At 43.4% G+C, this 21,335-nt stretch overlaps 1 protein-coding gene and 1 pseudogene across 1 annotated transcript in view; both read left to right on the top strand.

Moving 5' to 3' along the window:
• Positions 1 to 15,378, top strand: part of PSTPIP2 (proline-serine-threonine phosphatase interacting protein 2) — a 71,105-nt gene extending 55,727 nt beyond the window's left edge. The window contains exons 7-15 of the mRNA XM_036322930.1: positions 3,161 to 3,259; positions 3,843 to 3,888; positions 4,974 to 5,053; positions 7,450 to 7,548; positions 8,305 to 8,401; positions 8,520 to 8,601; positions 10,460 to 10,494; positions 11,548 to 11,605; positions 13,820 to 15,378. Of these exons, the coding sequence (XP_036178823.1) occupies positions 3,161 to 3,259; positions 3,843 to 3,888; positions 4,974 to 5,053; positions 7,450 to 7,548; positions 8,305 to 8,401; positions 8,520 to 8,601; positions 10,460 to 10,494; positions 11,548 to 11,597 (588 nt within the window). The 3' untranslated portion in view covers positions 11,598 to 11,605; positions 13,820 to 15,378. The remainder of the gene's footprint in view (positions 1 to 3,160; positions 3,260 to 3,842; positions 3,889 to 4,973; positions 5,054 to 7,449; positions 7,549 to 8,304; positions 8,402 to 8,519; positions 8,602 to 10,459; positions 10,495 to 11,547; positions 11,606 to 13,819) is intronic.
• Positions 15,379 to 20,198: 4,820 nt separating this feature from the next.
• Positions 20,199 to 20,856, top strand: LOC118663398 (annotated as a pseudogene).
• The last annotated feature ends 479 nt before the right edge of the window (positions 20,857 to 21,335 follow it).

Genomic DNA, 21,335 nt, shown 5'->3' on the forward strand with positions numbered 1-21,335 from the left:
TTAGGCCAAGACACAAAATTATATATACCATATGATCCCATTTATCTTGTTGGGATTTATCCCCCCCCCCCCCCCGTGACTATTCTCAATCTTTTTTTTTTTTTTTTTTTTTTTTTAAATCTTTATTGTTCAAAAAAAAAAAAATAAATCTTTATTGTTCAGATTATTACATTTGTTCCTCTTTTCCCCCCCATAACTCCCCTCCTCCCAGTTCCCGCCCCACCCTCCGCCCTCACTCCCCACCCACTGTCCTCATCCATAGGTGCACAATTTTTGTCCAGTCTCTTCCCGCATCTCCCACACCCCTTTCCCCCCCAAGAATAGTCAGTCCATTCCCTTTCTATGTCCCTGATTCTATTATAATCAACAGTTCATTCTGTTCATCAGATTATTTATGCACTTGATTCTTAGATTCACTTGTTGATAGATGCATGTTTGTTGTTCATAATTTGTATCTTTACCTTTTTCTTCCTCTTCCTCTTCTTAAAGGATACCTTTCAGCATTTCATATAATCCTGGTTTGGTGGTGATGAACTCCTTTAGCTTTTCCTTATCTGTGAAGCTCTTTATCTGACCTTCAATTCTGAATGATAGCTTTGCTGGATAAAGTAATCTTGGTTGTAGGTTCTTGGTATTCATCACTTTGAATATTTCTTGCCACTCCCTTCTGGCCTGCAAAGTTTCTGTTGAGAAATCAGCTGACAGTCGTATGGGTATTCCCTTGTAGGTAACTGAGTTTCTTTCTCTTGCTGTTTTTAAGATTCTCTCTTTATCTTTTGCTCTTGGCATTTTAATTATGATGTGTCTTGGTGTGGTCCTCTTTGGATTCCTTTTGTTTGGGGTTCTCCGCGCTTCTTGGACCTGTAAGTCCATTTCTTTCACCAGGTGGGGGAAGTTTTCTGTCATTATTTCTTCAAATAGGTTTTCAATATCTTGCTCTCTCTCATCTTCTGGCACCCCTATAATTCTGATGTTGGTACGCTTGAAGCTGTCCCAGAGGCTCCTTACACTATCCTCGCATTTTTGGATTTTTTTTTCATTTTGCTTTTCCGGTTGGGTGTTTTTTGCTTCCTCGCATTTCAAATCATTGACTTGATTCTTGCGCTCCTCTGGTCTGCTGTCGGGAGTCTGTATAATATTCGTTATTTCAGTCCGTGTATGCTTAATTTCTAGTTGGTTCCCCAATATAAGATCGAGGGTCTCATTAGTTTTCTTGTAGATCTCATTAAGTTTATCGGCGGCTTCTAAACAGTTCTTGAGAGACCTTAAAAGTGTGGTTCTGAACTCTATATCTTCCATTGACAATTTTGTCCTGTTTCTTTGTCTCCGCATTTTGTTATGCTTCCTTGGTGCACCCCCTAGTGGTCTTTGTTCTCAGTCTTATAATTAAACCTTGATTGTTGTAGCTAATACCAGGGAGGGTTTGACCTCCAGGCCAAGTGGCTATGAGAATCAGCTGTGTCAGCAATGAGAGAACTTCTGTCCTCTAGGGAGGTGCTAATCTAGCCTTTGCCTGAGGCTATCCGGCAAATGCCTCTGTGCAGGGCTTGGGCGGAGCGGGTCGCACAGGATCAACAGGGCGGGCCGGAGAGAGCAGTTATGGCGGCTCTCAGTCCCGTCCCCAGGGGCTCTGCCTCTCTGAGTCCCAACACCCACTGCAAAGCTCGGAGAGAAAGCTGCACTCGCTCTGACCGAAGCCAGACAGTCCCGCTTCTCCCGTTTGAGTCTGGGTCCCTAAAGACTCGCCCGTATCTGGAGCTCAGAGTCTGCGACTCCCTCCCGATTGAAAACGCCAACCGCGCCCTCCGCCGCCAGCCCGCTCCGCGCACTCCGCACCTCAGAATTTGACTTCAGCACTGCGCCTCCTCTGAGTGTCCGTATGCGTTTCTCTTTCCTCCTAGTTGTAGGACTTCCACTCAGCCAGCGTTCCTGTGGTTCTGGGTGATGTCCCTTCCGTTTTTTGGTTTCACTTTTGAAGTAGTTGTTCAAAGCAGCAAACTCCGGCGTTAACCTATGCCGCCATCTTGGTTCTCCCTATTCTCAATCTTGATTTCTTTTTTTTTTTTAATCTTTTTTTAAATCCTCACCTGAGGATATGTCTTTATTGATATTTATTTTTTAAAAATATATTTTTATTGATTTCAGAGAGGAAGGGAGAGGGAGAGAGAGAAACATCATTGATGAGAGAGAATCATCGATTGGCTGCCTCCTGCATGTCCCTTACTAAGGATCGAGCCCACAACCCAGGCATGTGCCCTGACCAAGAATCAAACCGGGCTCAAACAGAATTCTTTAAATCACAAAGGAACATGACTATTCTTATGCAACAGAAATCATGGGATTGATGCTACTGTCCACGTGCACTGGTGAGGCACAGTAGAATATTGAAGCATAATTATAATTTCCATGACCAAGTGATTCATAAACCTAAGTTCTAAGGATTATGAATGTTGGATTATGTTTTTTAAAAATTTATATGTCTTTCCTTCAATGTTGTTTTTTTTTAAGAGAGAGGAAAGGAGAGAGATAGGGAGATAGGAACATCTATGAGAGAGAAACATCATTGATCGACTGCCTCCTGCATGTCCCCTACAGGGAACTGAGCCCACAACCCGGGCATGTGCTCTGATCGGAAATCGAACTGTGACCTCCCAGTTGACAGTTTAATGCTCAGCCACTGAGCCACAGTGGCTGGGCTGGGTCACATATTTTATAGTTACCCTAGAGGCCCGATGCAAGGGGCTTGGCCCTCGCAGCCCCTCGCAACCCTGGCTTCATCCGGAAGGTCATTTGGCTGTTCAGTCTAATTAGCATATTAGCTCTTTATTATATAGGATAGGTCTTTTTATTTTTTTCCATCTGAAATGCCATCTTCTGTTCTGGTCAGTTTTTAACGCTCATGCACTTTGCTTGCCAAATAAGAGTTTTTATTTCCTTGATCAGGCTGCCATTACGTACATCATTGGGAAAAAGGCTAGAGAGATGTTGCAGCGATAGACAAGAAAGAGCATCAGCCTTCTGAGCAGCCACGTTCTAATGGTGATCACAGCCCTGTTCAGGGTGCCCTGTATTCGCTGGGCTTGGCAGGCTAGGATGGCTGCTTTTCAGGGTTATGTTCTGCTCACCTATTTTGGTCCTCTTTTGGCTCATAATAAATCAGGCAAAGAAGAACTATGAGCAGAAATGCCGAGACAAAGATGACGCAGAGCAGGCTGTCCACCGAAGTGCCAACCTGGTAAACCCGAAGCAACAGGAAAAGGTACCTGGGAGGGCTGACCGCCTGAAAACTCTGAGATTTACTATCTCAAGCTAAAGCCAATCAGTGATCTTAAATGAAAGGGACCTGCTCCCCAAGCTTCTGGCAATATCTTCCTTTGGGCTAATTAGGATCCTCGGAGCCAAAAAAACCCTTCACATTTTGGGGGTTGTGGAAGAGCTAGAGAAAGGAGGCCATGGGGAGGGAGTGGGGTGATAAGTGGGGGAGGGAATTTTGATTTTTTTTTTATCTTTCTTCAAAGCTCAACTCATGTATTCTTTGTAGCCAGGCTGCCTCCTGCTTGGGTATATGAGAAATTTAATTTTATAAAATATGGATAGAAGATTGTCAGTAACCAGAGGGCAGGAGTATGGCTTTAGGAAGACGTAGGGCAAGGTGCTTGATGGATATTTTGCAATGGCGAAAGATTAGAGGGCAAGTTGAATGATTTGCTCTTGGGAGGACCCTAGGTAAGACTTGTACTAGCACTTGTCTGTTTGCAGCCATTGCTTTTAGATCTGTTATGCCTATAGAATCCTGGCCCAGCTTTCCTGATCCCTTGTTCGTTTGCTTTATGTCCTCACAGCTTTTTGTGAAACTAGCAACCGCGAAGACAGCTGCAGAAGACTCCGGTGAGGGGGCTCCCCGGGGATGGGGGAGGGTTGTGGTGGGGTTTCCCTTATCCTAAATCTATCTGGTATACCTAACAATGAAGAACATATGGATATGCAATGGGCTTTCAGAAACAGGAAGGGGGAAAGGAAGGGAGAAAAGGGTAGGGAAACTGAGGAAGTGAATAGCTAACAGTTTCTGGCCACGGCTTGCCCAGTCTGGCTGCTGTACATGTAATAGGATGGAGATGGTAGGGGCATGAGGCGGCTGCTTTGTGTTCTGGAGCTCACACTGATTTTTTTTCTGGAACATTTATTTAAAAAGCCCATTTCAGCCCTGATTAACTCATACCTGCTATGAAAGAAACAGCCACGCCTGGAAGCCTCGTCATCATTGAAATCTAAGCTCCAAGCTTTTAATCCCCAGCGTGTCCTGCAGGAAATAAACCTCTCATGACCACGGTCACTTAAGAAGTGTCTAAACCTAAAGCTAAAGTAACTCGGTGCCCTTTTGGGCTCAAGGTAGTTCTCTGCATCTCTCATTGGATACATTTCCTGAAAATGAAAAGGGGTGGAAACTATTGAGGTGGAATCAGACAAAGGAAACCCTGGCCAACGTTCCCCCGCTGCTCTCACTTCTCCTTCCTTGGATCATTTCTTTCTTTTTTCCCCCTTTAATATATATTTTATTGATTTTTTCACAGAGAGGAAGGGAGAGGGATAGAGAGTTAGAAACATTGATGAGAGAGAAACATCAATCAGCTGCCTCCTGCACACTCTCCACTGGGGATGTGCCTGCAACTAAGGTACATGCCCTTGATCGGAATCGAACCTGGGACCCCTTGGTTCGAAGGCCGACGCTCTATCCACCGAGCCAAACCGATTAGGGCCCTTGGATCATTTCTTGCTAATTGCTTGGGTCAGTGCTTATTTCACAAAGATATTAGGAGGGTGAGCGAAGTGATTATGGCCTTCCAGTGTTCAGAGCTCATGGAGCCCGGTGCGCTCACTGCGAGTTTCATTTGCCATCTGGGATGAGCCTGATGGGTGGGTCTGCGAGCTGCCCCTGCCCTTTGCTGAACCCAAGCCCCTCACCTTCATTGCAGACAAGGCGTATATGCTGCACATCAACACGCTGGATAAGGTCCGAGAGGAGTGGCAGAGCGAGCACATCAAGGCCTGCGAGGTAGCCCAGCCAGACGCTGCTCAAGAGGGGGCGGAGAGTCTGCTTTTGTAGAAATGTGCCGTCCGCTTATTGTATCTACCGATTCTGATAGAATTGCTCGAGGGCAGATTGGAAATCAGAAGATGAAGTGGAGGATGGAAGGAACTGGCATGTTTCCCCCTAAACCTCATTTTTCTCTCTCTTCCCTACTCTGTCCAAGCCTGTTCAAGGCCTTCTTGTGTGTTCCGTTAGCACAGGCATGAAACAGCTGAAGCAATTAATGGTTAATTAGTTACTTAGAGAGCCTCGCGTGCACTTGGTATGTGATAAGGAAAATGCAGACAGCAGGTGAACAGGCTTCAGACGTTTTAGCCTCCCTCCGCCTTTGATTCCACCATTGCCCCCCTTCATTTTTAGCACATTGTGTTTACAAGAGACAGTAAGACATGACCCGGAAACTTCCTCCATTTTCCGTTACCTCCTCTACACATTTTCTTACCAGTGGTTCTCAAAGTGAGGTGCCAAGACCCGTAGCATTAGCATCACCAGGAAACTTGTTAGACCAACTCCAGACCTCCTGAAACAGAAACTCTGGAAGTGGGCCCAGAAGCCCTGCCGATGATTCTGATGCCAATTCAAACTTGAAAACTGCTGATCTACACATACCCTTTCCCTCCTTTTCTCCTGATACAGCACAGAAGTGGCTGCTCCCACCATCTGGGCTCAGGATCCCATCCAGCTGCCTGTCTCCATTGTCTTGTGCACACTTCCCTTTTATGGGGATTTCTTCCATTACCATTTACGCAAACTCAGCTCCCTCCTGGCTTTAAAACTTAGCAGCTATTGCTTCCCATCTCTACCTTCTCCTCTCTTTACAGCCTGGCTTCTTGAAGGAGCTGTCTCCACATCCTCATTGCCCCTGCCTGTCCCAGCCTGCTGGTCCTGGGGTTTGCTCCCTGCCCCTGCCCTCTTGGAGGAACCAGTGATCCCCTTGGTGTGAGGTCCAGTGGCCTGCTTCTAATGTTCCATTAGCACCAGCATGAAACAGAGGAATCAATTACTAGTAATGGTTAAGAAATTGCTTAGCCTCACATGCACTTGGTATGTGATAAGGAAAATGCAGGGAACTTTGCAGTTTCTAATCTTAGTTGACCTGTCTTTACCATCTTCTAAAATACTCTTTGTTGTTGTTGTTTGTTTGTTAATCTTCGAGGATATTTTTTCCATTGGTTTTTAGAGAGAGTGCAGGGGAGGGGGAGGGGGGGCAAGAGAGAGAGAGAGAGAGCGAGTGAGCAAGAGAGAGAGAGTGAGAGAGAGAAACATCGATGTGAGAGGGACACATGGATTGGTTGCCTCCTGTACTTGCCCTGACCGGGGCCTAGATCAAACCTGAAACCCAGGTATGTGCCCTTGACGGGAATCGAACTCAAGACCCTTTGGTGGGTGGGTTGATGCTCTAAACATTGAGCACACTGGCCAGGGCTAAAACACTCTTTTTTGCTTTACTTCCTTAACTTCACACTCTCATGGGAAAGCCTGGAGTAAAGCCATTTTTATAAGGTTTGAGAACATGTAAAACAATGCATGTTATAAAAACATGCATGGGAATGATAAAATTTAGGACAATGGTTATGTCTGGGGAAGGAGGTAGGCGACAGAGATTAGAAAAAGCACACAGGAGTTTTAACAGAATCTGAAGCAAAGTTGGTCAAAATTCTTGACAAAGCTGGGTAGTTGGTACATGGGAATTCATTATACTATCTCTCTACTCTTGATTATGTTTAAAATTTTACATTGTAAAATGTGTTCAATATTTTAAAAATACATTAATATATTACATTCATTGTTGAATAGAATAGCATCCACTTTATAGAATAGCTTGATTTTCCAAAAGTTATTTGTTTACATTTTTAAAAAACTGTTGTTCAGGCAATAACTTAAAAAACCAGAACTTCAGAAGACAAGTGCAAGGACCCCCATGTACTCATCAACTAGCATCAACAATTATGACCATTTGACCAATCTTACCAATTGAGTTCTTTCATGGGGGGGGGGGGGCGAAGGAGGGGCAAAGTTTGGAATCTGAGGCTCTGGTAGGCTGCCTTGGTGGAGATGCCCCTCAGGCAGTTGGAAATGTGAGCTGGAATTCAGGTTAGAACCAGGGTGTCTGGATTCATCATAGCTGCTTACCTTCAGAATTATACCCCATTGTGTTTGTGTTAATACCATATTAGAATCCATCTGCATTCTTTGCTTGCTATAAGAGTTTATGAGCTTCCTTGATGGTGAGGGGAGTACCCTAAATGGACAATAAGCTTGCATACTTGAGAGGTGACACTGTTTCTTAAGTCATAGCCAATCTAGACAAATGGCCCCTTTCTCTGCATATGTATTCACCTGTGGTTATGTTTCTGTAGGCGTTGGAAGCTCAAGAATATGAACGAATAAACTTCTTTCGGAACGCATTGTGGTTACACGTGAATCAGCTGTCAAAACAGTGTGTCACCAGCGATGAGGTAAGTCAGCGGCATCCATTAGCATGGAAAGAACTATAGACATTTATTAGTTCACTCCTCTCAGTTGAAACACAGAGCGGTACAGTGACTTACCCAGGGCCACACAATTGGTTGATAGAAGGATCCAGATAAGCACCTAACCTGCCTGCCTCTTGGCCTATTTTACTGCTATGACTTTTTCTTTAAGAAATTCAGAGCAGGAGGGCAGAGAAAGGAGATTTGACTACAGTTTAATCTATGGAAGGCAGAGATGTTACACCACGAATGTAAGTCCCAAGAGTCACTCCAGGACAGCACCAAGTACTAGCAGCTGACCGATGCTCCAGCTAATGGTCACTCCAGGGTTCAGGATTTACTTCAGGGCATTCCTGGGCCATTATCCAAGTTTAATTTGTGCGTAGTAATCCCCATGGGGAACCAGAATCTCAGAGGGGCCAGAATCAAGTTATCACAACCTTTGCTAAGAAATAGCCACTCTCACTCAGACGATACATTCACTTTAGAAGAACAATTAAACACAAAGAAAACCTGTAGGATGGAATGGAAGAACTTTTCTCCAAGTAATTGTCTTTGTGTCTCTGTGTGGCATTGGTCTTGGGACTTGGTATCTGTTTACTTTACCCCATCAATATTTTTTTTGAAATCTTTTCAAAATAAAATTTGGAAATGAGTCAGCCATATATCAAAGCCCCTGTTTTAATAAGCCACATCACAAGTTTTATGGAATCCCTCTTCCTTGATGTATCTTTTTGTTAGATGTATGAAGAAGTCCGTAAGAGTTTAGAGATGTGCAGCATCGAGCAGGACATTGAGTACTTTGTGAATCAACGAAAAACTGGACAGATGCCCCCAGGTGAATGGAGCAGCGGGGGCGGGGCTTCATTTCAGCAATTCTGTCCGTCTCTCTTGTCATATGTTGTTGACCGTGGAAGATGCCTGCCTCTTCATGTTTTGTTTCTTGATTCCTCTAGCACCCATCATGTATGAGAATTACTACTGCCCCCAGAAGAATGCAGCCCCACCAGGAAAGGCTACGGGGCCAAGCTTAGCAAGGTAACGACCAGCTTCCTTTCACATGAAGAAAAATACTTTTAATAAACATTTTTTTGTCATTAGTGTTCTAAGACATTAGCATGGAAACACAGCTACCATTGCATTTGCTAGATTTTTGGAAATAGCAATTTTAGGGCAAATGTGAAATGGATTTCTCCAGTCATAGCTCAAGGAGGACAATATCATGCCCGAGTGTGAATTTTATTATTCATGCATGAGTCCTATACCTTTCTCATAGCCTGCAGAGAGTAGGAGTCAGCAAACTCTGGCCCTCTGTGAGTCAGATCTGACCTGCCTGTTTTGGTAGTGCCTGTGAGTATTTTATGGTTGAAAAAAAATGGAAAGAATACTATCTTGTGACGTGAAAATTATATGAAATTCAAATTTCTGTGTTTGTCTATAAAGTTTTTTTCTTTTACTTTTTCCATCACCATTTATACTCCTTTCCCCTCTTCCACCTCCACCTCTCCCACTTAAGTATATAAAGTTTTTTTTTTTTTTTTAATATATTTTATTGATTTTTTACAGAGAGGAAGGGAGAGAGATAGAGAGTTGGAAACATCGATGAGAGAGAAACATTGATCAGCTGCCTCATGCACATCTCCTACTGGGGATGTGCCCGCAACCCAGGTACATGCCCTTGACCGGAATCGAACCTGGGACCTTTCAGTCCGCAGGCCGACGCTCTATCCACTGAGCCAAACCGGTTTCGGCAGTATATAAAGTTTTTATAAAATATGCATTTACTGATTTTAGAGACAGAGGAAGGGAGAGGGAGAGACAAACATCGATCAGCTGCCTCCTGCATGCAACCAAGCCCCTACTGGGGATCAAGCCTGTGCCCTGACCGGGAATTGAACCAGTGACCCCTGGTGCATGAGATGGCATCCAACCAACTGAGCCACGCCGGCTAAGGCTATATAAAGTTGTATTATAACATGACCACACTCGTTTGTTTACATTATGTCTACAGCTGCTTTCCCACTAGAGTTGACTAGAGTTGCAGGAGAAGTGACTGAAGCCAGCAAAGCCTAAATCACTTACCATCTGGCTCTTGACAGAAAAGTTTGCTGCCCCTGACATAAAACATCCTGAGAGAAGAGGAACTTTTGTTTTATATACTATACAGTCACCTTGAAGTCTAAGTTGTTGAATTTTCAATCCAGTTTTTAAAAAGATAATGGGGTGGGTTTTTTTGCTGGGGGAGGGGAAGATGGCATGATCATCATCATTATTCAAAACAGGTCATAGGAATTAGCTCTTCCAAGCCTCACAGTAAGGTGGGAGCTGTTTGCACTTCCCATTTCACACACAAAGATGCCAGTGTACAAGATCAGGAAGTCTTGCCCACACAGCTGAGACGTTCCTCCTGCCAGTCTGGTTGCGGGGGCAGGGCCCTGTGCATCTGACCACGGTGCATCTCGCTCCTCAGCAGAGCAGAATGTCTGCATCTTGCATTCCAGTAGTCAGTGCTGCAGGCCTTTGGCTTCATCGGAACTTTCTTTTTTTTTTTTTTTAAATATATTTTATTGATATTTTACAGAGAGGAAGGGAGAGAGATAGAGAGTTAGAAACATCGATGAGAGAGAAACATCGATCAGCTGCCTCCTGCACATCTCCTACTGGGGATATGCCCACAACCCAGGTACATGCCCTTGACCGGAATCGAACCTGAGACCTTTCAGTCCACAGGCTGACGCTCTATCCACTGAGCCAAACCGGTTTTGGCCATCGGAACTTTCTTGACCCTCTAAAGCAGAAGCCGGATCTGAGGAGAGTGCAAAATGCTTGTTGTGTGATGTAAAAAACTAGGAAAACAAGAACTTCTCTGAAAGACTTTGGTTTTCATTTCTTACAGGAGAGGACCTCTCCCGATTCCTAAGGGTTTACCAGGTATGCCAGCAAGAAAGGCCTTTGGAAATGCTTGTCAGGGTTTCTGTAAGGTTGAGTAGCTAGAATTGTGAAATAAAGGGAAAGAAGGGAATAATTAGAATCAAATTTCTGAAACAATAAGTCTGTATTAGAATCTTATGATAATGCTGTGTGTCACACAGAGGAATTTGGTAATTGTCTATTTTATAGCTATCCAAGAGAATTTAGCTCCTGGAGTGCCAAAAAAAACTTCTTAGAAGGCAGTCTTACTTAAGAGATTATTTTATCTTGGACCATGAGAATGGAAGAGCTGAGTTTCCATTGGATTATACAGAAATACAATTTACAGAAGGCATAGCTATCTAAAACCATTAACTTAATATTGTATGTTTTATGCATTGCCCATAATTGGATTTTTCACTAGTCACTGGTCCCCCCGCCCCTCCCCAAACTGTTACCATATCTCTGGGAGAAACATGCATTTTAGCATTTTTTGTTAGTTATGTTCTTTGGATAATGAGGAGATCCTTGAGGGTAGGCACTTTTCTTTTTCCTGTACCACTCACAATACCTAACACAGTACTGGGCATATAATAGGTACAGAACAAATATCTATTATTTGAATAAAAGAAAGATATACTTAACTATGTTCAAGGGAATGAGGGGAGAGACAGCTATTGCTGCATGGAACAGCTTAGCAAAAATTTAGTAACTGGGGAAAAAAATTAATGGCTGAAATTATATCTTTGAAGAACATAAGGATCTACATTATTTTATTTCTTATTGTCTTATAATTACATGATAATGTGGGACTTATTTTTGTCCATATTTGAAGATGACTTTACTGTAGGGGCAGCTAGCTAGATGTGGATGAAAAAGGACAAAATAATAATAATAATAGGAATTTCCAGAATATTCTCTGGTTTGTAGTTATGACTACCATTTGTGTGCTTTGTTGCCTTCTTACAAAAGGGCAGTCATAGAATCTTTGAGTCAAGTGCCTTGATTTGAAAGGGCTAAGATCCTATGAAAAAAATGTTGGCTTCATGTTGCTTTGTGTTCTGCTCTTTGCAGATGACCCAGATTATTCTTCGGTTGATGACTATAGTTTGATCTACCAGTAACATCAATGGTAAGAGCCATTAATTTTTACGTCATCAAGTTACATTTAGACTGTGATAGTATTTTTGAAGCCTTTGAGGCTGTTTTTGTTTTTAATCCTCACCAGAGGATACCTTTTTTCCATTGATTTTTTAGAGAGAGGGGAAGGGAGGGAGAGGAGAAGGTGTGGAGGAGGACAGAGAGAGAGAAACATTGATTGGTTTGCCTCCCACACCTGCCTTTGGGCCATGCCCTTGGTACATGCCTTTGGCTGGGAATTGACCCCATGACCTTTGATTCCTGGGCTGACCCCATGACCTGCTGAGCCAAACTGGCCAGGGCTGATGCTTCTTTGTAACAGCACTGCACGCAAGCAAGTTCTTGCGCCAGGCATGCTGGTGGGTGTGGTGTTCCTGCAGGGTGACTTCTTTGGATCCCACCACTGAAAGGGGACTGGAGACCACTCCATACCTATTTGAGGGTAGTTTCCCTTCATTAATTATTCTACAACCCTTTATCTTGCTCTCATTAAGCTCTTTTGTGGCTATTACTCACCTACATTAAAAGCAATGCTCACAAGCAAATCACACGTGATCTTCACCTTTTCAGTCTCCAAAGGGGAAAAGTCATGTAAAAAGAAGTCAATAGAAATAAGGCAAATATTAGTACACTCACCAAACACATAAGGGCATCATAGGGGTCATCCTGCACCAGATTACTACTGCTCTGAACCAGCAAACCACAAGGATTCCTCGAACAGGACTACTAAGTCAACCATTGCTACAAAGATGACTCATATTCTTTAGCATTCAAGTGCTTGCAACATGCCCCAAGTCACTGCAGTCTTCACAAATATTTCGAAATGCCTTTGAAGCCAAAATAGCAATATTAAATGGAATTCCTCATAAAGTATAATTCTTTTAACCCAATCAGCCGTATCTTGGGGTATGACGATATATATACATGTATATGAGCAAAGAAAATGTCTGAAAGGATATGTTCCCAAACAGGTGATAGTCTTTCTTTTTATTTGACCAGGTGTTTTAATTTGTCTGCAATGAAAATTTATTATTTCTTTAATTAAAAACTGTTTTTAAAGAATTGATCTTCTTTCCCTGGCCAGTGTGGCTCAGTTGGTTGAGCATCATCCCATGCACCAAAAGGTCACCAGTTCGATTCCCAGTCAGGGCACATGCTCTGATTGTGGGCTTGATCCCCAGTACAAGGCAGCCAATGGATGTTTCTCCCTCCGTTTCTTCCTCTTTCTCTCCCTCCCCCTTCCTCTCTCTCTAAAATCAATAAAAACATATTAGAAAAAGAGTTGACCCTCTTGCACAGTTTGTCCTTTATCTATTTACTTTTATTTGGCCAACACAGATTTATTTCTCATCCCAAAATATACAATTAGCATTGACAGCTTCAAATACTCTTCCTTCTATTTCTTTTGCATATTTCTGATCTTAGTGTGTTCCTGGGAATGAGAGGAGAGGCAGGTAGGATGCAGGAATGGAAGTGGAACAATCTCTCTGCCCCCTTCCTGGTTTTGTGTACAGCATAGTGGTTGGACAGTCATATACTGTACATAGTGTTCCCCCTGATATTTCAAGTACCCACCTGACACTGTACATAGTTGTTACAATATTGTTGTCTATATTCTCTATGCTGTACTTTACATCCCCAAGACAGATGATAACTTTTGAATTAAAAAATGTTTATCAAAAATATAAATACATGTATTATCCTATATAATAAAAGGGTAACATGCAAATTGACCGAATGGCAGAACGACTGGTCGCTATGATGTGCACTGGTCACCAGGGGGCAGATGCTCAATGCAGGAGCTGCCCCCTGGTGGTTAGTGCACTCCCACAGGGGAAGCACTGCTCAGCCACAAGCTGGGCTGACGGCTGGCAAGTACAGCAGCGGTGGTGGGAGCCTGCCTCTGTGGCAGCGCTAAGGATGTCTGGCTGTGACTTAGGCCCACTCCCCAGGGGTAGCGGGCCTAAGCCATCAGTCAGAAATCCCCTGAGGGCACCTCCCCCCTCCAGTGCATGAATATCGTGCACTGGGCATCTAGTTTACCATAAACTGATGGGTGCTATTATCATATCTCATTTTTCATTTGGAATACCCATTTCTTACCATTTGTTTTCCTTTATTCATGTTGAGTAAAATCTCAAGGTAGGAGCAGGGTGCTGAGGTGAATGGTTAATTCAAATGACATTTCTTTGTTATTTTCTTTCAGAAAACAGCTTTTTCTGGCTGGTGCTTCTCTGGCATGGAAGGAGGCACTGAGAGAAGCCGTATCCGTAGAAATTATGTCAATCATGAGGACTTTGAAGTGAACCCTGCTGTAATTCTTTGATATTTTAAATTCATGGTAAACATTTAGTTTAACTTAGCAAGTAGAGTTCTTCAGTTTCTAAAAGAAGTCGACAAACTGGCCTAGACTCAAGAATGACCCTTCCCCAATCAGTTACTAAAATTGTGGATGAATTGCATTTCTTGCTTGATCCAGATCTGGAGCCTTGACTCTTGGGGAATGGGGAACGGGGATGGCTGGAGAGGTGTCTGAGCATCAGCCTGCACAAGAAGATCCTAGGGCTCTGGGGCAGTGTGCTATGGCATTTCCACAGTGACACACTCTCAAAGGTGCAAGATTTAAAATCACCTTCCTTTTTGGCTAGAAGACTCTGATCATACTTTCTCATTTTACAGATGAGGAACTGAGACCCAAAAGTGTGAAATCAATTTCCTTACTGTTGTCCCAGCTGGCTCTGGGCAGAACCAGAACTAGAGTGCGAGCTCAGCCCATATCAGTGTTCCTCTAACCCTTCCTGAGGCGCTGATGCTCACGTTGAAATGTAAGACGCCAAATGTTTTTGCTGGCATCTTCTCAGTTGGGAAAATTACCAGAGTTTAAATGTCAGATTTATTTTTATGTGACTTACTGTGTCTCTTGAACTACACAGCACCATATTTAATCGAATGAAGAAGCATCTAGTATAAAATATACTATTATATATACCACGAAGAAAGAAGGGTGGGAGAGAGTTGACAGTTAACTTGTGATAGTTAACTGGCCAAGCCCATTTGAATTTGAGATGCTAAAGTGTGTAAAGAAAAAAGCATATCCTAGAATCAATGAAATGTGATATTTTGACTATTAATTGAAGAGAAATGTAGAGTTACAAAGCCAGCCCTCCGTCCCGGGTCTTCTTTAAAGCATCAACCTTACCCTTTCACAAAAACCCCAGGTCTTCTTTTGTCCCCCACAAGCAACAGGGAGATTATGTTCCCTTTGTACAACACTCGCGCACTGAGAAAGCGGTTCATTTTAGTTCATGACAAGTTAAAATAGCACCGGTACTTATTCAGTATGTCGTAAAATTCCATTCCCACAAGGCAAATGCTGTCCTCCCCTGAGCTGTGCAGTAGCTTTCCCAGAGCTATGGGCAAGTTGATAGAAGAAGCCGGATTCTTTTCCCTCTTTCCATGTAAGGTGCTATTGAAGGTGGCAGCTTCTTGTCATGACAGGAAACTTGCAGCAGTTGGATATCCTTTTGAGAAATTGAAGTTTGCAAAGGGCCATTGACTTCCCCAAATTGAACGGTCTTAGGACATTTTCCTTTGAACTCAGCACATCCTAAGTGCTTTATTTATTGTGGGCAACTCCTCAGGGATTTCACTTTTCTATTAGTAAGTGTGATTGATGTAAACGTGTTTTATGAATTGACAGTATTTTTATTTTAGTTGCTCTTTCAGTTTGATAGAAGTTAAATAAAGGTTCTTGGTGATTTGGGACTTACTTTGCACTTTTGTTTTAATCACATCTCTCTCCCAAGTGCTGTTTGACCCTTTGCCACACTTGCTCTGGTTAGACTACAGACGGACAAACTGCCATTGAGGGAGTCCAAGTGGAGACTGGTGCCATGCCACGTCCTACTAATCCTTCAGGTGCCAGCCTCAAGGCCACGTCCTCGGGGACCCCACTGCTGTACCCTTCCTCCTTCCCACATTTTTCTTGTTATTACACGATTCACTCTTGAAATCAATTGTTCAAGGTTAGGCTTCCCTCCTAGACCGTAACGTCTATGAGAGCAGGGCCCCTTTCTATCCTTTTTCCAGCTGCATCCTGAGACCGTGATACATATTAATAAATATGAAAGAATAGTGACCTAGAAGAGAACATTCCAGTGGAGAGAGAAATAAAGAGTGTAAAGGGATCAAAGCCAAATACATGTTAAATTTAGTAACTATGAGCTACTCTGCTGACTGTTGGTATCTTTTTAAAAAATATATATTTTTATTGATTTCAGAGAGGAAGAGAGAGGGAGAGGGAGAGAGAGATAGAAACATCAATGATGAGAAAGAATCATTGATTGGCTGCTTCCTGCATGCCCCACACTGGGGATTCAGCCCGCAACCTGGGCACGTGCCCTGACTGGGAATTGAACTGTGACTCCTGGTTCATAGTTCGATGCTCAACCACTGAGCCACGTGGGTTGGGCTGACTGTTGGTATCTTAAATGTGTCTGCAAGCAGTGTAGAAGTATCCTATCTAATAATAGAGAAACATGGTAATTAACCATAACTTCGCTACCCTTCCCATTGGCTAATCAGCGAGATATGCAAATTAACTGCCAACCAAGATAGTGGCCGGCAGCCAGGAAGCTGAAGCGAACAGGAGGCTTGCTTGCTCCAGTGATGGAGGAAGCCAAGGTTCCCCGCCTGCTGCTGCTGGCCTCTGAGCTTGCACTCTAAGCAACTATGTTGCAATTATAGAACCTAAACAAACCCCAGAAACCTGCTTTCAGCCGTCAGAGCTGGAGCGAGCAGGACCGCAACAGTGTTACAATTAAAGAATCCAAACAAACCAGATACCTGCTTTCAGCAGCCGAGGTCTCAGAGCTGGAGCCGAGCCTCAGAGCTAAAGCCAGCTCTCAGCTCCAGTGACAGCCATAGAAGGTAAATAAATCCCAGAATAAAAAGAAAAAGAAAAAAAGGAGAGGTTGGGAGCTTCAGTCACCCGCCAGCCTGAAAACGGCCCTCAGCCCCTCACCCAGACTAGTCAGGCACCCCAGTGGGGACCCCCACCCTGAAGGGTGTGTGACCAGCTGCAAACAGCCATCATCCCCTCATCCAGGCTGGCCAGGCACCCAAGCGGGACCCCCACATTGAAGGGGGTGTGACCAGCTGCAAACAGCCATCATCCCCTCATCCAGGCTGGCCAGGTACCCAAGCGGGACCCCAATCCTGATCCGGGACACCCTTCAGGGCAAACCAGCCGGCCCCCACCCATGCACCAGGCCTCTATCCTATACAGTAAAAGGGTAATATGCAAATAGCAGAAAGACTGGGAATGACTGGTCACTATGACACACACTGACCACCAGGGGGCAGACGCTCAATGCAGGAGCTGCCCTCTGGTGGTCAGGGCGCTCTCACATGGGAGGAGCTCTGCTCAGCCACAAGCCAGGCTGATGGCTGCCAGTACAGAGGTGGTGGTGGGAGCCTCTCCTGCCTCCTCAGCAGCACTAAGGATGTCTGACTGCAGTTTAGGCCTACTCCCCACTGGCAAGTGGACATCCCCCGAGGGCTGCTGTGCTGCCAGAGGGATGTCTGATTGCCATCTTAGGCTCAATTCCCTGGGGAGTGGGCCTAAGCCAGCAGGTGGTCATCCCCTGAGGGGTCCCAGACTGTGAGAGGGCACAGGTCAGGGAGAGGGACAACCCTCTCCCCGAGTGCACAAATTTTTGTGCACTGGGCCTCTAGTATCTAATAAGAAGTTAACACTCCTCACCCTAGAGTTAACCATTATTAACAGTGCAGTGTACTTCCTTTCACACGTTTTCTACCCATGTACAAATATCTGAAACTAGAGGCCCAGCGCCTGAAATCACACAAGACCCAGACCCACCCTGTGCGAGCTGTGGGACCCCAGACCCGCCCTGCACGAGCCGCAGGCCCCGCCTCTACCGTGTGAACCACAGGCCCCACCTCTGCCACACCAGTCCTGCCAGCCCCGCATGAGCCCCACCTCGCCGTGCAAGCTGCAAGTCCTGGCCCCGCAAGAGGTGCTCCATGCACCTTCTAGTGACCGGTTGTTTGGTCGTTCCGCCATTACAGCATCACAACCACAGGCCTTTTATGATATAGATAGCCAATGTCTATGCATATATTACTGGTGACCTTTTTTAAAAATATATATTTTATTGATTTTTTTACAGAGAGGAAGGGAGAAGAGATAGTTAGAAACATCAATGGGAGAGAAACATCAATCAGCTGCCTCCTGCACACCTCCTACTGGGGATGTGCCTGCAACCAAGGTACATGCCCTTGACCGGAATCGAATCTGGGACCTTTCAGTCTGCAGACTGATGCTCTAGCCACTGAGCCAAACCACTTAGGGCACTGGTGACCTTTTCATTTATAAATCTTGGAGATATTTCCTTGTAAGGACAGATAGCTCTACTTCATTTTTCCTTTAATTAAATGTTCCATAACTTTATTTAAACCAACTTCTGATGGTCATTGTTATTTTCAATTTTTCCACTAATAAAAACAATGCTTACAAGTGACCATACTTACATATTTTTGTGCATGTGTGCTTCTATATGGTAGCTGCCCTTCCCCTGAATCCTACCCTGATTCACCATAGATGAATAATAATTGTGATGCTTTATTTTTTTTAAGTATATTTTATTGATTTTTTACAGAGAGGAAGGGAGAAAGAGAGTGATAGAGAGTTAGAAACATCGATGAGAGAGAAACATCAATTCAGCTGCTTCCTGCACACTCCCCACTGGGGTTGTGCCCGCAACCAAGGTACATGTCCTTGACTGGAATCGAACCTGGGACCCTTCAGTCCGCAGGCCGACGCTCTATCCACTGAGCCAAATCGATCAGGACTAATTGTGATGCTTTAGATTAGAGTTTCTTACCATTCTACTTCCATAAACAGTGAGACCCTTTTTACCATCTTACTGGGAATGAATCTAATTCCAGTATCTGATCCTGACATCTGAGCTCCATTTCTAATACTGTCTTAGTTTGGGTTATCCCAGAAGGAGGCCTAGAGACAAGGACTTGAGATCAAACAGCCATCATCCCCTCATCCCCTTATCTAGGAAGTGAGTCCAGCGAACACGGGTGTTAAAAATGGGAAGTCAAAAAGGGAAGAGAAATGAAAAATAGTGGCCACTGTGGGAAATGAACTGACTCCCCCCTGGGAAATAGCACAGAACACATGCCTCTGTTCTTCCACCGGGCAGGTGAGGGAGCCGGGTATTTAGTTTGCTAAAGCTGCTGTACCACAAATTAGGTGGCTAAAATGATAGATGTTTATTGCCTCACAGCTGTGAATTCCAAAATAAAAGTGTCGGCAGGGCTGGCTGCTTGTGTGGGCTGTGAGGGAGGGACCTGCTCTAGGCATCCTTGCCTGGTAGATGGCTGTCTTCCCTCTGTGTGTGTTTCGGTGTCCCAATTCCCTGCCCCCCTTTTTATAAGGACACCAGCCGTACTGAATGAGAGCCCACCTTTATGACCTCATTTTGACTTGATTACCCCTGGAAAAGATCTTGTTTCCAAATAAAGCCACATTCTGAAGTGCTGGGGGTTAGTAATTCAACATATACATATTTGGGGATACAATTCAACCTGTAACTATTTATTCGCCAGCTCTCATCTGCCACTGGTTGAGCGTTGCTTTCAGTTCAGGGCAGTGCATTATTCCCCTGGCACTTTCAGCCTGTCTTACATTGACCAAAGAGAGCGCTGTGGCTCAGAGGGCTAGCTGCTGGAATTTGGGTCTGCATACTCAGAAATAAGTGCTTGGAGGATACAAGCAAGACACCAGCAGTGTCTGATGTTTTGAGGGTGCAAATAACTGTTTCTATGACTCATTTAAACTTTTTTCTTAGGAAATAAAATAGTGAAAGGGAAAATAATAGGAAAATACAGTTTTATGTCTTTCTTCCTGTAGAAGTAAAAGATTAACAGAAGAGATCCCCTCTATACAAGAGTCTTTTTAAAAAATGTAGGTTGGATATTTTTGTTAATTACTCTCACTGTCAGCTAATTGTTTCAAGAAATGGAAATAATTTAGAAGTAACATGATTTTTAAAAATAATTTTTAAAATGCATTTAATAACCATGAATGATGAAATAATGCCTCATACAGAATAATGTACAGGAAGTAATTAACTAGAATGAATGACTTCTTGGAAATTGTGTCATAGGAGGTTTCACCAATGGGGAGTTGCCACCAGATGGCAACAGAGATGCTTGGAATCTAATTTTCCCGAGCAAGTTTAAGAAAGGTCCGCCCAGGGCTCCTTCCTGGTTCAGCAGCTTTCACTGAAGCCCTTATGACAAGCGTGTTCCAGATGCTGGCTGACTTAGGAATCATGGTCATATTACATTTGGGGATGCCATAATATAATGTGTGAATTATACTCCTTTTATGGATGTCTGGTTTTCATTTTTAATTGATTGGAATTTTTTTCTGAGCTTAAAAATTATTTTAAATTATGAAAGGTGCAATAAAATTAATATAACCCATTGGAGGGCATTTTGATATTTACTAAAATTAAAAATGAGAGCTTTCCAACTTGGCCCTGGCAATAATGACTCCCACAAAGAAGGGCGGTGAGAAGAACAAGGGACATTCTGCCATCAATGAGATAGTGACCAGAGAATACACCATCAACCTTCACAGGCACATCCATGGAGTGGGTTTCAAAGAGTGCACCCCTCAAGCACTCAGAGAGATCTGGAAATTTGCCATGAAGGAGATGGGAGCTCCAGATATGTGCATTGACACCAGGCTCAACTAAGCTGTCTGGGCCAAAGGAATAAGGAATGTCCCATACTGTATCCGGTGCGGTTGTCCAGAACACAATAAGGATGAAGCTTCACCAAACAAGCTCTATATGTTGGTCACCTCCATACCTGTCCCCGCTTTCAAAAACCTAGAAACAGTTAATGTGGATGAGAACTAACTGCTAATTGTCGAATAAAATTATAAAACTGCCCAAAATAAAAATAAATGAGAATGTCTCTTTGAGCAGCAATGTAGGCATCTATCTTATAGAAGTACCCATGCTCAAAAATATGTAAGTATGGTCACTTGTAAGCATTGTTTTTAATTAGTGGAAAAATTGGAAATAACAATGACCATCAGAAGTTGGGTTAAATAAAGTTATGGAACATTTAATTAATTAAAGGAAAAATGAAGTAGAGCTATCTTCCCTGACAAATATCTCCAAGATTTATAAATTAAAAGGTCACAGGTAATACATGCATAGAGCATTTCAGAATGTGATATTTGTACATGGTTAGAAAAAGTGTGAAAGGATGTATGCTGCACTGTTAATAATGATTAACTCTAGGTTGAGGAGTGTTCTTTTTTATTATATGTACTTCTACACTGATTGCAGACACATTTAAAAATATTATAGCCGTAGCTGGTTTGCTCAGTAGACTGAAGGGTCCCAGGTTTGATTCCGGTCAAGGGCACATGCCTGGTTGCAGGCTTGATCCCCAGTAGGGGGCGTGCAGGAGGCAGCCAATCAATGATTCTCATCGTTGATATTTCTATCTCTCTCCTCCTCCCTTCCTCTCTAAAATCAATAAAAATATATTAAACAAAGAATATTATAATTTAAAACTATTATTAAACAATAAAATAAAACTATTATAGAAAAATTTGAAGAAAAAAATAAAGCCAATATCCAATAGTCAACATTGTGACTATTATA

This window comes from Myotis myotis, unplaced genomic scaffold, assembly GCF_014108235.1.
Source record: "Myotis myotis isolate mMyoMyo1 unplaced genomic scaffold, mMyoMyo1.p scaffold_m19_p_9, whole genome shotgun sequence".
Lineage (NCBI taxonomy): Eukaryota > Metazoa > Chordata > Mammalia > Chiroptera > Vespertilionidae > Myotis > Myotis myotis.